The following is a 16,579-nucleotide window of genomic DNA, read 5'->3' as shown; positions in this document are numbered from 1 at the left end:
CACGGAATTTTCAGCAGGACTTATATAACATATAATATATACAACATATATAAGACTGAATACTTTTTCAACCACTGGTTACTGGACAGCCACATGTTCAGTACTTATAACAGCCATCTTTTTCTGTCTGAGAGTCCTTGAGCAAGACTGTTGCAATCATTGAAAACCATTTCTCCTATATGTGTCCTGTTAATCTGTTTTGAAGAAAACCCAAACTTTTGACAGCCACACATTATCTGCTCAGCCGTCGTTGCACTTTGAAACACTTTGAAACATCCCTCCCTGGGTTGCATCTCATCATGACCTCATGTCTACGCTTGAAACATACTGAATTACAGAAGCGAAACACCAGCATAACTTTTTGAAAGCCATTCTGCCATAAGCCAAACACCAAATCTGTAAAAATATGAACATGTTGCTGTACCTTCTAGCTTCATGCCGACGGTGAGGCACTTCTGGAAGCGGCAGTAGGGGCAGCGCTTCCTCTGGGTCTTGTCAATCTGGCAGCTCTGGTTCTCTATACATGTGTAGCGCTTGTTGTTCTGGACGGTGCGCTTGAAGAAGCCCTACGGAGAGAAGCAATTAAGACGTCAACCCGCTTGACCCCTGCAATGCGATGGTAATTGGCCCATTCACACTCCCAGACAGATGGAGAGGGACAGACTAAATGGATACACACACACAGGCACAGAGTGAAGTTTTGAAAGCTTTACTCCAATTGATGTTGTGATGCTTTATGGACACACACATGCAGAATACAAAGCAGGGCATGAATACACACTTTTACTTTGTGATGAAGCCATACAAGGAAATTATTCATAAAAACTAAGTAAGACATCATTTTATTCAGCTTTGGACAAAAAAGCAATTCTCTACATACCTGCCTCACTTATTTTATTGCGTTAAAAAGTATTTTACGAAGGATATAAAATTTGTGTCCTGTCAAAAATGACATTACTATTCTCGATATTCTCCGTTCACGTAAAGACTCCAGAATTTACAAGGGAAAGCATCTTTTCAGCTTTCCACTTAATTATTGAAAAATATGAGCACAGGAGTCCAAAAGATCCAATAAATTATATCCATAATTCACAGTTCCGGGATTACAGAGATTCATACCTGCAACGTGGAATTAATTATAAGCAGCAGCAGTGGAAATCAAACGAAGGGAAGATGGTATTAACGTATTCTAGATCCATAACCTAGGAGGAGAATCCTTAAACCTGGTCTTTAAAAAAATAAAAATAAAAAAGATCGTGCTGCCGTCAATATCTCACCAAACACAAATTTAATTGACAATCTGCATTGCCTGATCCGTCCGAAAGAAGAAGAAAAAAAATCCACTGCACTCGGTTTTGGATTATCGACTTCTCAGTGCTAAAAAATCCATGCTTCAGAGAGAACTTTCTCTCCAATTTTCCATTTAGTGCACAGCGTGTGCTATAAATATCTGAACCAGACTGGATTGAAAGCATGCTAGCTTTAAAAAAAACAAAACAAAACAAAACACACACACACACAATATCACCTCAGGAGATTAAGCGGACAACATTTAACTGAGAAGCTTTCATTTGTCCGGCAGCTCTAACCAAGACAAAGCACTCGTCAGGGGTAATTTTTATTCATAAAAGGATTGCTGCAAGCAAGTTTCTCATTTAACCAAGTGGGTGTCACAAATTAACATAAAATCTGAAATCATCAAAATAATCAAAAATTGTAATTAAGCAATTTTAAGTTGATCAATTATCTGCACAATGATGTTGTCATAACCTTGGAAACGGCACTCTCTCTGTACAAACAGAACAACCAGGAAATGGCTTTTACAACACGTCAACGCTGGTCTGTAAATCCATCACAGAAGCAGGAAAAATATAATTTGTGTCACCACTTTATCTCCTCTGATCACTGACCTACCAGACTCTGTGTTTTCTGTCTAATTTTGAAATAAAAGAAAAACAACAGTCCCTTTGACTTCAGCCTCCTTTGCTGAAATAAATGTTCCTTTAACTCCTGCAGATCTTATATTTATATTTTTATATGTCACCTGTGGCTCTTGTCCTTATTACTGGTTGCTTGTAATATTATTTTAGGATCATAATTTTATTCTGCTGCTGCTCTCTCTGCTCATATTGAGCCTGTTTGTGAGGACCGTGACGCCCATGTTGTTGTTATTCCAACAGGTATGATGTGGCACCGTGTTTACTTTATGTGGGCTGGTGTGCAGTATGACTTACACTGTCTGTGTGTATGGATTAAAGGCGCTGTGTGTGTTTGTGTGTACTTTCGTAGAGTGAGTGTGCGTGTGTGTTCGGGGAGGTGGTAGGATTATGCGGGCGTTAAGGAATATTTATTTGTGTGATTCACTCTTTCTGTCTTTCTGTGTGTGTGAGTGTGTGTGCCTGTGTGTGTTCCTCAGCCCAACCGGGTTGAAAGCTATAGGAAGGGGTGGGGTGAGGGAGTGCAAGCTCGGGATAGAGGGTGTTTCATCTAAAACTCACAAGAATATTGTAAAATATCACCAAAATTGGAAATAAACTTAAAAATAGGTATTTTCATGTCAATAGAAAAGAAAGAATAACATTTTGCTTCTTGTTTTTTTAGTTTTGACGCAGTTGTGGTCAGGAAGGAACCTCCATTACACTGGAAATGGATTGCACTGCACTGGGATATTTAATGCCAACATGAGCCGTGTAACATGTCAACAAACTGATATATCCGTCCAGCCCTGACAATCGTACTTTTACTGAACAGATTGCCTGTGTTTTAAAAATAATCAATGATAAGCTTCAGGTAATTATCAATATTATTCATGTTTCAGAAATGATGCTGCACATTATTAAAGACCTCTTCATCTACATCCTGCACACACACACACACACACACACACACACACACACACACACACCAGAGTGTTTCTAAACTGGGAAAAGCCAGTGCTGAGGCCGAAAAGCAGCAGAGATGCCACTGACGTCTCCTTTCAAGCAAGTGCTGAGCATCTCAAGGTCAATAATATGGGATAAAATCTATAACATCTGCTTTGAATAATGACCACATAGGCAAGAAATGTGTGCCGCGGCATCAATACTGCGAACTGCAATTTTACACTGAATAGTGTGAACACAGAGACATTTGTCTTAGCTTAATATTGTGCTGACAGCTTTACTGGGCCAACAAAAAACTTGGGTAATGCCTATTAGCTCAGTGTTGAGGAGAAGCGTGGAAAAGAGGCAGACGGGACAAACAGGTTGTTGATTGAGCTCAGATTAATAACAGCAACAGTTTGCTTCGCAGTAGCCTCATTATTAACGGGCATGGAAACATTCTGCGACCAGACAATGCTGCTGCTCTCTTAATGAACTTGTGATGAGACTTTTAAACAGTAGGACGCGGGCTTGCACAAACACAGTCAGTGTTATTGTGTACTTTGCTTCCTGGGTCGAATCCTCCTCCCCCACAGTCTGTGTTTGCTGGTTGCAAAAATGACAAAAACCCCACTGCAAGCCGTTCACCACTACACAAAATCCTCTGAGTCTCACAGGAAAAGTTTGTTAGACTGACTGTCACAACAATATCTGACCCCCGGCCTCTTTACATTTGGTCTTCCTGTGGCCTTTACTATACGGTTACACTTGTTGCAAGTCACTCATGAGCATGAGAGTCAGCTAAATGTCTGGCGTGCAAAAAAAAAACCATGAAAAGAGAGGCTGATACACTGAAATAAAGCAGCTGCAAAGAAATATATGAGCTGGAGTCTGTTTTAAAATTGCACCATGCGAATATGGCTGCAACATTCAGGGGAAGCGATGATACTACAGTGAATGAAAAGAGCATGCTGTCTCTAATCGTGAATACTGCAAACACACACATGACAATAACACAATCAACCCATGTTCAGCCACTCTAAGCATAAATCTGACACTGAAAACATCAGTTACGCAACACATAATTGAGGAAACAAAATATAGAAACAAGGAGTATTTTGGATAATTGAAGCAGATTCAGGTCACCATAAGCTCACTTGTGTGTGTCTGTCTGTGAGTGTGTGTGTGTGTGTGATGGTTTCCCACTGGGGGAGAAGAAGGGCACTCACCTTGCAGCTCTCGCAGGTCAGAAGTCCGTAGTGATAGCCTGAAACCTTGTCTCCGCACACGGGACACATCTCGTCCAAGTCTTCGTCATATGAGTAGTCCATCATTTTTAACTGGTGTGCTGCGGAGGAGACACGGACACACAGAGAGGAGTCTATTTCAGTGCTGAGCAATCTCTTTTCCAAAAGCGGACTTTCATCCATCAACATGAACCACGGGGAACCACGGACGCGACGCAACTGTACGAGATCTTTTTTTTTCTTTCTCCCTGTTGGACTTATAGATGTTTAATTTGAGGAAGAGGATGAATAGTCGATGTTGGATTGAGTTGAAAGGACGCAACCATTTATTTCTCCTCGTTGCCGCCTTCTCTTCTACATTCGTTGCAGACAGGGGCCAAAACACACACACACACACACACACACACACACACACACACACACATACAAAAAAAAAAAAAGAGCGCATGAAAGTAAGTGAGCCTCATAAATATGCATGCATCTAAGTCGTGAAATCGCTGGGGGAAATGGAGAGATATTAGAGTTAAGGATTGGAGGAGAAAATGTTACCGCCCACAGACAAATGAAGACACACAGAGAGAAGCCCTTATCTCTGCAGGCGACGAGGAAAAAAGAATCCACAAAAAAAACATCCAAAACCAACTTGAACCAGCATCATCACCCCCCCCCCCCCCCCCTCTCGAAGAATAACTGGCGATGCTACAAATCAATTGCTTTGGTTGCTTTTCTGTGTTCTGGTGGTGCGAAAGCAGAGGTAACATTTATAAGACTTTCTGCCTCCAAAAACTTAAATTTCTTTTTCTTTTTTTTTTTTTTACAAGTCGTCAATATAATTTGACATGTTAATTTCTGTTGTTGCTGTTAAGAAAGAGTAAACACGTGTAACGCGGACAAATGTGACACATGATCGCAGTTAAAAAAAAAATAAAAATCAATCAATTTAGACACGAGTGGAATTTAACAACACGTGCACATTTCCCCCCAAGTTTTCTTTTCTGAGGATTTAAGACTCAATATCTACTGAAACGATTCGACTCTCATTGCGGTGTATTTATTGCCTCGCGTATTAGAAATACCTGCATCGGTAGGACTGTGTGACAGCGCTAAGCAAACAGCCGAGCTGACATTTACAACGCTTACAAAAGCATTTATGGTTCTAATCATAAAAAAGCAGCCGGGATCAAACAGGAAAAACCCCTCAGTGGATGTGGCTGTAAAAGTGGAAATATTTTGTCAACTAGACGCCTTCCAAGGCCTTGACATTATGCCGCTGCTCTACTTCAGAATCCACTCATCCCGCAGCTCACTTAGACCTTTTAATTAGACATGATTTCTGGTTTGTTAGCGCGTTGCCCTGCTGGGATCCGCGCTGCATATTCCAGATGAGCAACAAGTTCCACCGAGCTGCCGCTTTTTTTTTTCTTCTTTCTTTTCTTTTTATTTTCCACAGAAGCTCAAAGCAAATTTCCGAAATTTTCTCCTGCTTTAAAACGTGTAAAGGAGAGGGGTTTTTTGAAAGGGGCCTGTTCGCACGACGCAGGGCAGCTGCAGATAAAGGAAATAAATGAACGAGGCTTTGGTTGCAGTTTTGCAGTGGATGAAGCGGGGGTGAATAAAATGCATTCGTCCCTCTGAGTGGGAGAGGGTCCTAACGACACAAATAAGGAATATTTTTGGATGTACTTATTTATTTTCTCTCTTAAAATCTCTAAACTGCTGCTCATTTTTTCTGTGCGAGCCATTCACATTTTAAGGAATTACGACAGCAAAATAAACTGGATTGTGTCTGCATCTCAAAGGATAAGCACACTTTTTTTGGATCTAAAATTTGGGTAATAGCATCCCAAGCGGAGGTTTGCGCAGAGTGTGTGCAAGAAGCTGCAGAAACACACGGTCTCTCTCACCTGCTCCCTCTCAGCTCGGCCACTGCTTCATGCACTTTCCAAAAACATTTGTCCAAAACGCTGATGACTTCAAGAGGAACCCTCTTCCAGTCCGAGCTACCTTGTTTTTTAGCCGTGCGTAAAAGTAGATAACGGGCTCTCCAACAAGCCACTCCTTGTCTTGTGAGTGTGTGTTATCAGCGTCTCATAAACCAGGACCGGGCTAATTGATTGCCCGTGTATATTGCTGTGAGGGGAATGAGGAGGGTACGAGAGTTGATCTTGGCAGAAGAGTCAGCCCCTCTTTAAAAGCAGAGAAAGAAAAAGCGTATTTTAATGTGTGCCGTGGGGATTTGTTATTTTATTTTATTAAATAGTAAATTCACCGAATCTGAAAAGTGTTTCTTTCTAAAGTTGCACATTTTTTGGAGCCATAAACGTAATTTCACACAGTCCAGGATCTGAAGCAATGCAACTCTAAATGTTTGACATCGTTAGTGAGACGGAAAAATGTCACTAAAGGATAATAAAATAATTATACGTACATAAGTGAAGCATCCTAAAATCGATTTTGATGCCAATTTTAATTTAGTTGAACACGGTTTTGAGGTTTATTCCTACTTTTAGGCCAGAATGGTAACAAAAAAAAAATTTACAGAGCAGATTTTTTTTTTAAAGAGCATAACAAAAATATAAGAGTTTTTATTGGTCCCTGAATTTTAAAACGTCAATAAAGAATCATTTGGAGCAGCTTTTAATTGGCTTCTCTGACTCAAGTTTGCTGGCCCGAGGTCAACCCCTTTGAAATCTCCAGAATTACTCTCTGCAGTTTTTTCTCTTCTTGCTAAATTGGCAACAACTCAGTCATAAGTGCTCCACTACGGACAGAATCACGAGTCAATTTTACATATTAGTTGTTACAGAGACTTCCCCTGCTCCGTCTCACCATTTTTTACGCACCAGGCGCCCGCACAGCGTGAGTGACAGCTGGGTAAAATCACTGTTTGATCACGAGCCAAACATTAAAAAGTGCGTCTGAGTTTGATCTGCATTCATACGTTATAATTATTACACCAGAGTAATGACTGGGAGTAAGTAACAGAAACACACCCCTTAAGTCTTAAGACAGATCTTCCAAAAATCTCTGTAATCTAACGAACCTCATGTATCTGAATTTAACAAGTTCATCATTCAATTATTTCACACAGGGTTACATACGGTCACCGGTCATTAACCGACATTGTCCGCAGAAATGCTTTGGATATCAGCGTGTTCAAAAGTTTTAGTGGCACTGAGATACGCACTGTGGACCTTGAGTCTGACAACGCTCCGTAAATCGACTTGAGTGGAAGCGCATGAATCTGCCTCGTTTAGTCAGAAGAGATGGAAAATAAATGACAGCTCTTACCTTGCATGTTCCTTGGCATGTGCCCTTGTTCTCCATACGATCGAGCGAGTCCCAGGGATTCAGTCTCGACTTTGGGCAGCATGTCAGCGCTGCCGGCCTGAGCTGGACTCCGCAGCGCCCGGCGGGACACCTGGACGTGAGAGGCAGACGTCCCCACAAACACGCCTCAAAGTGTCCCAAATGTCTTTAACGCTCTTAATTTCTCACTTTCTGTCTCTCGCTCTTTCTTCCAATTATCGGACCATGCTCTGAATATGGAGCCTGATTCAAACGATTCAGACTGTCTCCCAACGGCCGGCTTGTAGCCTACAGCCGGTGCGCGCCTGCTCTGATTTAATTTCTCTGAATTAATTTATCATAATTGCATCTGCGCGCAAACCCGCAATAATAACGGAGAATACATACGAGTGATTCCTTCGATACTTTGCGAACAGTTGCGCGCTGAGTTATGGAATCAGTCTCTTACTCAAGCGAGAAAACCTGCACAGCGTCCGGTTTACAAAGACGATGGTAAGTTTCCCTTTAGCTTTTCCAAAAGTCTTTTTTAGCGCGTCACCCATTAAAGTGGGACTGTCAATGTTACTTTCAGCCTTTAGCAGACGAGTACGCGCCGCCGGGGCCGCCCTCTCCTGTGCGTAAAGTCGGATTTGGTGTGTCGGTCGGACTGTCTGGAGATGTAGAGACCTCTCCTCCTCCTCCTCGCGGCTTTGTTTACTCCGCTCTCTCCAATCCGGGGCGCATGCGGTCGTCTGACATCATCTTTCCTAGGTCCAATCAGGCGAGGCGACCGGGAAACATCGCCTCAAACCCTCCAGTTCCATCTCTCCAAAATCTCAGCTGTTTAATCCCGTTAATGATGGACTTTAAAAGCGGCGCGAGAACAAGGAAATCAAGCGAGGTGATGCAACTGCGTGTGAGAGCAGACTCCCCACGAGCGCACGGAGCTCAGCGGCAGCGCGCAAGGTATGTGGGCTGGAGCGAGATATAACAGGAGCGCACTGCAGCACACGCACGCACACATGAACGCGGCGACACACGCTTCTATAATATAAAGTTTTTTTTGTTTTTTTTTCCCCCCATAAAACTCTTCATCTTTATGAATCTGTTGCATATATTTTATTGCAAAATGTTGTTCACCCCAACATTCAATTTTAGCATCCTGATCTCTGCTTCTGACGTACAGTAACGATCCTCTGATCATTAAAAAGTCATGAGATATGATCAAATAAAATGTGATAACCTTTCTTTCTTTCTTTCTTTCTTTCTTTCTTTCTTTCTTTCTCACAGGGCAACCCCATTTCATAATGATGGGGGGATTCTGAATAAGACTCATATAGATAGAATAAAAAGTAAAATATCCTCCCTTGCATTGGTTGCTCTTGGGTTTGTTTTTTTTTTTTTACATTTTTTGTGAAAAACGTGACCAGCGCCGGCCTCGGGCTTATAACGGCCTTTATTTTCGGATCAAATCAGCCTCCTTACGCAATAAATTATACCTTCGCTTCTGAATTTTTACCAGTAATTGGCTGAGCAGGGATCAATTAGTGATCTGACGTCAGGCTCGGGCTATTTAGCCTGTTCCAAATCACACAAAGACAAAACAATAATTATGCGTCGACGTCCCCATGAAGCCCCCCTTCAAGCGCTCCAAACACGTTTATTTCAGTTCAATTAGACACAGCGCGTCCTCATCGAGGAGCGGGGGGGAGACCGACAGACACACCTGAGGGGTCGCAGGGGGCGAAATCTACACGCACACATGTACACGTGTACACACAGACGCTTCCAGTGGTTAAAAATAACAAAAGGAGTCCTTTAAAGCGAGCAGGGAATCACACAATTTAAGAATTTAATTCCGACCTATAGCGTAACATATAGGAAAATGCGCAGACCTTAAACTGACCTTTCTACTCGACTTCATTACATCGTTTCAGTAAATTAATCAACGCACTTCCTTTTTTTTTCTCTATCAATTCTATGATTTGTAAACAGAAAAATACATTCACATAAACAGTTTATTTCAAATCCTACCACCTGCCTCATCTTCTAAACCTTTCTTGAAAAGGAGGTCAAAAACAGCCAAATCATTTGTAATGATGATGTCAAAATCTGTAGAATACAAGTGTAATCACATGTTTTGTCTAAACACAGCCTGACCTTGCATTTCTTTTCAAAGCATCCGTTAAAATGCACTTCATGAGGCATAAATACACTTAGAGCTTTGGTGCTTCATTTGAATTATACCACATTATAACCAGTCTCTATCACTCCTCCACCACATGTTTTTCCCTTCTTTTCAAATATACTCACATGCAACCCAGGTGTTATTTCAGCCATTTCAATAAAATGTGCTTTGTAAAAGACAATCAACATTTGTTACAAGACATATCCCTATAAATCTAATAGAAATACATGTTTCATTAAACCAGTGCTTTGTGCTGCAAATACGGCATCATCAGCTGCAGCTGTTTACATGAAAAGGAAAAACAAGGTCAGCCCACACAAAGCAAGCTCACCTGCCACGATCAGGAACTAACCTAATCCTGTTGTCATAGTTTTTTCTGAAAATGCACCCCTCACCAGCCCCAAAACACAGAATGAGTTCCTACTACAGTTACTATATTGTCTGCTTACTGGAAATTACCCCATTTACACTTGTTGAATAAATGACAAAAACAAGAGGGGTGCAGTGCTTTAAATGACAATAAATAATATTTAAAAAAATACCCAAATTAAATAAACTAAACTTTCTATGAACTTTTATTTTGAAAATATTGAATTCACACATGCACACACTGATACACATTCTTTATTTTATCGTCATTTGGTGACCAGCACATCAACCACAAAGGTGACAGGCTGCAGGAGGTTCCACCAATCAGCAGCAAACTCCAAATGCGGGGCTGTGATTGGTTAAAGCTGTGGAACTTGCAGGCAGTGAGGGGGCGGAGTCAGGGAATGACAAGGGGGAGAGGACTAGTGGGGGCAGGGGGCTGAGAGGGGATGGAGGGGGGGTTGAGGGTTAGGTTATAAAATGACACACAGAGACTGATAAGGCCTTCTGTGGCAAGATAGCACTGCTGGAATGATTAACCTGTATAGAGAGAGAGAGAGAGGAGAGGGTGCTGCGGTGAAATGTTATGAGAGAAAGAAGGAAAGGATAAAAGACAGGTCAATAGGTTTGAACACAAAAAGGCAGACAGCAGAGAAAAAGACGATGTTGAGCGCACAAGGTTTGTTTATTATCACGGCTACAATAGAAACTGAAAACTGAAATGTTACACACACACTGACTGACTGGCTGACAGGGAGAGAGAGCGAGCGAGTGACAGTCACCACGGTGCTCGAGTTGAACTTTATTGACATCGAGACAGTTTACAGTTTGACATCAAAAGAGAAGCGAAGTCATGCCGACACCATGATTTAAACTTTGGACCAATCCTGTGCCACGTTTCACTTCCAAGTTTGGATTTATCTGATTGGCACAAACACTCAAACACACACGCTGACTACACTTTGGCACCGACATTTCTGGCTGTAAAAATAATAGGCTTACATGCAGTGAGTGATTAAAGCACAAACATCATTGTCTTTCATTTTAAATCTAATGAGGAACTTCTGTGCATTATTGTGCGTGTGTGTCAAGTTATATGTGTGTGTATATTACCGTGTGGATACCTGCTGGGGAGCATTTCCACACAGGTCTGTGTGCATGCAGGTGTTATGAGTGTGTTTTGTGTGTGTGTGTGTGTGTGTGTGTGTGCACGTTTGTGTACACGAATGAGTGTATGTCTGCATGTATGACTGATCTGCTCTGATCAGACAACAATAGCCTTGGAATCGTAACACACACACCAACATCATTAAATTATAATCAACACACACTCGCTATTCATAACCAGGAAATCACCCCCCCCAACACACACACACACACACACACACACACACACACATACACACAAAGAGACATACAAACACACGCATACACACCTCTCTCCACTACTTACCTCTGTTTTCTGTATTGAACATGTAAACAGTCCTCAGCTCTAAAAATACTGCAGGAGCCAGTGTGCAGAGCAGCGACTAACAAAACAAAGAAGGTGGCGTTGTGGCACAAACAACATAGCGTGACTGATAAACAAAACACGAGAAAGAGAAGAAAGGAAGCAGCAGAGTTCTTCTGCTGTCTCGTTTAAAAAGTAAAAAGCCATAAAAGTAGTAAAGGTAAGTTTAATACCCCTCTGAAATACTGTGATATAAAGTATACAATAAAACAAGGTGGAAAACTGCACTGACCGCAGCCTGCTGTAAAGATATCATTGACATTTTGTCACTTCATCATGACTGCAAATTTAACTAAGTGTGGGCATAGTTCCTGCAGGATGCTTATACCTTGTTTCTGACTGTAGCTCCCCGATTCCTCAGTATATCTCGTATCCCTTTGACTTTCCATTGTGCCCCGGGTCAACTGCTGTTACCTGCTTGTCTCCAGGTCTTAGGATGTAGACAGTCACTAGATTATTGGAGGAAACCGAGTCTGTCAACAGCGAGTGTTGACATTTGGGCTTAGGAGATAAACCTCACAAGGGATCAAACAAAAGCTGGCCCGTTTGACTGAGGAAAAGAGTGTGTTTCTGTGTGCATGCATGTTTGTGTAAAGAGGTTTCAGTGTTGCAAGTTTGCTGCTGACAACCTAAAGTGGAAGGGCGCTGATATTGTCAGTGGGGCTTGGTTATCTCCATGTCAAACGGCTGAGAAAACATGAAAGTGAGGTGAGCTGGAGAACACGAGTGCACTCACATTTCAATGATTTATACGCCCACGAAAAAGTAAAAACAGGGATATAAATATATAAATGATAAACATGGAGCCAGAATATTTTCAGGCTTGACTGGCATCTGTGTGGTCAAAGTCTTACAGAAACACAGATGTGAGGGAATTCACACACAAACACTGCAGAACAGAACTTTTAAAGATCCTGCTGAATATGTTGCATTAACATTTTGAGAAGCCCTTACCACACGCGTTCTGAGCAACGCATTCGCCAGAATAAATGTTGGCAATGCATGTTTCTGCAACCACAGATGTTGACTCTGTTGTCACAAATTGTCCCAACTCTTCATCAAAAATATCTGGCTTTGTTGCCGCTAACACAACTGGAAAATGGACCAATGTCTCGTTAAAGATATCCAGTGGTTTCATGCTCACAAATTATGAAAAAACGCTGTCTCGTACAGTGGTCCCTCACTTGGCAGCCACCTCACCTTCTTTTGCTGATTTTCCCAAAGCGTGGATAAAATTTGTGATATATTTGGATGGAAAACTGGCTAATGATGTCTTTAAAATATGCTACACATATCAGCTGTAAGACTGGTTAACGGAGTTGAGTGGCGCAGGCAGGAGATAAGAGGTTAATAAAAATACTGGGGGGCTGCTATGACTGAGAGCAGGTCAAGGCCTGGCACTTCCACATGTCTGATGAAGTGTCAATCACATCGGAGTGAGGGATGGTAAAAGGGACGGCAAAGAAAAAGTGGAAGGAGAAAGGAGAGCATCAGACGGAGGGAACGGAGGGAACGGAGGGCTACCATGTTAATGTTTCTGACAGAAGGAGGGGAGAGGAGAAGAGGATGAAAGAAGAAGATCTACACAGAGCTAAATGCCCCGCTAACATCTCTGACAGAGGGACCGCAGACGGTGGAGGAGGGGTAGAATGAAAGGGAAGAGCAGAAGTAAGAGGAGAGAGGAAGCTGCCATGGGTTAGACCACTAACTTGTCCAACACGAGGAGGGAGGGGATGCAGATGTACGCCTCTTTGCAGTCTATCCCTGAGATGTTCATGAACATTTCCTGCATGAGGTCATGTGTGAACGAGAACAGGGGATGACATTCAGAGAAATCTGTGACCTCATTTCCCATTTTCTCCCTATCAAATGTTGAAGCTGATAATCAGCTAGGCTGTAAATATATGTATAATTCACTATTACTTGTACTTCTCCCCGGTACGTCAGTGTCAGTGTCAGTGTCTGCTTTGTTTTGTCCAGTGGTGGAAGGAGGACTGAAAATCTGTACTTTAGTAAGAGGATGGTTACATTACAAAAACATTACTCACTCAGAAGTAAAGCTGCTGATATTGAAAAAATACTTAAGTAAAAGTACAAAGTATTCTTCTCAAACTCTACGCAGAGTATTAATTACTTCTTGACTGTCGATGTTCAATCAAAGGGGTTTTTTGTTGCTCTAAGGGTGCACTCACATTTGGCAGTCCGTATCGTGCCAAAGCACATTTGACCCCCAAAGCTCAGGTTGTTTGACCAGTGTGAGCGCTCTGTACCAGCACAAGCACGTACACTTCCTTGGCCCAAAAGTCAGTAAAGTGTCATGTTCTCTGTGTTGTTCTCTATCGTGGTACGACACGATGACGTATGTACAAGAGGTAACCGTGCTCAGGCCTGATGGTGGCCGGAGCAATGTGAGTGCAGGGCAGTGGGGGACCGGGGAGGAGGGACAATCATGCTTTGGCACGGTACAGAGCAACTGGGCCAAGTGTGAGTGCGCCCTAAATTACTCTCAACTCCTGCTCCGTTCTGCTCTGTGGTCACGGTCATCGCTCCAAACCTGCGCCTGCTGCAGCGTTTGTTTGTTATTTTGTCCGTCTGTCAGGATTTTTTATTGGCCCATTTAGGATTGGATAACCTTATTGGCTCTAGGTATTATTTCAAATTGTACTCAGTACTCACTTATGATTTTAAAAATAACTAACTAGATTACATGGTGTAATGCATATTTAAGTACGAGTGAAATTATAGACTTGAAAAAATACTCATTTTTCTTCTTGGTGCACTGCTTTTATTTCAAGAAACTAAGCTTGTCGTTAATTTCGTTTAATTTACATTCTGGAAGATACGTGCATTATGCAAAGTTTGAAATCAGGCTGTGAGATATAGAGCAGGGACACAATGCGAGACAAGATTATATGATTAGAGAAGGCAAAGAAACAATTAGGGTCAGAGATGTATAAGAGTATAAGAGAGGGTTCAGAGGAACGTGTGAGAAAGCACACACTCGTTTGCACACACACACACACACACCATCATCTTAGTATAAACATTTTGCCCGGGGAATGTCCAGGAATATATGCTGTGGTAACTGTGACTCACACAACCTAACCGCTTCTCCATCGTCTCCCACAGACACACACACACACACACACACACACACACACACACACACACACACACACACACACACACACTCCGGCATGTCCAGGATGATAATTAATCTGCCTGCTTCTTGGATCGTTTCCAAACACTTCTTTAGGAACAGAGGTATAATTGTTATATCCACTGTCAGACTGCTGCGGCTCTGACCCTTGACTTCCCTCTTTAATGTGGGCCATTTAGAAGCACCTACTGTTGGACAGACTGTAAATGAATTTGTAAAGGAGCATTAGGCCAATGCCTAAAATGCCAAATCGGAAAACGAGGATATGAATGCATTTTCCTGTTCACAACACAAGTAGCAGACACTACAGTCCATTTCGGGTTATGCCCTTCTGTGAAAGGAATGCATGCTGAGACCCGAGAGCTGTTGTGTCACTTTAAAGACCATATGTTTTCCTTAATCCGTGTGATGGCGCTTTGAATACTGCGCATACACACAGATACATTTACAGTACATGCACGCACACGACCCCTCACATACAGACACACGCACATACACAAGCACCGAGCGACTGCTATATCCATTAACAGGTCATGTAACAGTCATTGTTCACTGCTTCGTATAAGCTTCTATTTTCAAGAGCCAGCAGGAGGAACAATAGTACTCGCCACCACTGTCAGGTGTTCAAACAAAACAGAAGGTCTGAATGGAAATACAGTATTTATTTGTGCGAGCGTGTGCGTGTGATTGTGTTTATGTTTTCACGCATGCATACATTAATAACTTCACACACCTTATCAGCCCCTTGCACTCCCTTATCTGTGGATGTTTGTTTACAGGAGCTACCGTTAGCATCGTCAGGTGAAATTCCAAGGATAGCTCTGTACTCTGTAAGGTGGAGATTCCCATAAGCGAACACGAACGGCAAGAACAGCTGCAGAAGGAATTCAGCTCATTGTATTGTTCTCCTCAGACGGGCATGCATTTCCTAACATGCATGTTTAAGTGTGACTCTTTTCTCCACAGCGGATGTTTGGTCAGGGCACAAATGAGTGAGCACATCTACCGATGCTAAATGTGATGGGCTCGTTAGCTGTCACAGACTGATTTAAGGATGCACGGGTGAGAATCTAAAAATAAATTCTTGACTTGTTATCCATATGTCAGTATTGTCTTTGTCAATTCAAAGTCCAATATCTTTCCTGAATTAAACTTCCTGAATTGCCAGCTGAGAAAATATTAGTGCTGGATTTAAACAGCTATTACTGCAGCAACTGGCCAGCGCCAATTCATGTGTGAACATGAACAGGGAATCAAGTAACTGCTCTTTATGAGTAGCTTTGAGGGGAAACTCTTTAAAGTCTTTTTTTTTTTTTTTTTTAAACAGCGACCCATGGGTATCGTCTCACCATAGGGCTCAGTTATCTGAAAACCTGGCTGTGCTTTATGATCGAACAAGTCCTAAGTTTTTTTGAAAGATTTAATATCCCCATATTAAAACAACATTGTTGCGTCTCAATCCCCTTCCTCTTTGACAGCTATCTTCATACCATTCATACACTTTGGCCTTCTAACAAGACAGCTCTTTTTGAGTATATCTCAGACAGCAGTTCTTAACCATGTAACACTATGCAATATGCAGTGCTGCCATCAGGCAACTTGCTGTTGCAGTCACACCAGAAAGAAACATGTGCTCACCAATGCAACATGCATGGGGCTGAAGCTAATATCATCAGGAAACATAAGGCAAAAAGTTTCAACAAGCATTCTGGATGACACAGAGATACATAAACTCTCAAAGAAGCAGTATGGCTAAGGAAAAGTGGGTAGACACAGGAGTGAACTACATCACTTTATCACCAAATATATAATGAAATAGTGATGAAACAAGCATCACAGAGTAATGATATATGACAGAGAATCTTTGGATGGATTCTACCATCCATCCCATCATTCACACTCCCTATACAGAGTTGGTTATTTGAGCACAACAAGGACAAAATCTTCTCACTGGGG

At 42.0% G+C, this 16,579-nt stretch overlaps 1 protein-coding gene across 1 annotated transcript in view; it reads right to left on the bottom strand.

Annotated features, from left to right (window-relative positions):
* The window catches only part of nr5a2 (nuclear receptor subfamily 5, group A, member 2), a 68,254-nt gene extending 60,237 nt beyond the window's left edge, over positions 1–8,017 (bottom strand). The window contains exons 1-3 of the mRNA XM_084355382.1: positions 7,400–8,017; positions 4,091–4,209; positions 425–566 (exon numbers count right to left, since the gene is read on the bottom strand). Coding sequence (XP_084211508.1) covers positions 425–566; positions 4,091–4,209; positions 7,400–7,481 — 343 coding nt within the window. The 5' untranslated portion in view covers positions 7,482–8,017. The remainder of the gene's footprint in view (positions 1–424; positions 567–4,090; positions 4,210–7,399) is intronic.
* Positions 8,018–16,579: the final 8,562 nt, after the last annotated feature.

This window comes from Pagrus pagrus (assembly GCF_965226575.1).
Source record: "Pagrus pagrus genome assembly, chromosome: 6".
NCBI lineage: Eukaryota > Metazoa > Chordata > Actinopteri > Spariformes > Sparidae > Pagrus > Pagrus pagrus.
Note: the sequence above shows the minus strand (reverse complement) of the source record. Positions and strands in the feature narration are given on the sequence as shown.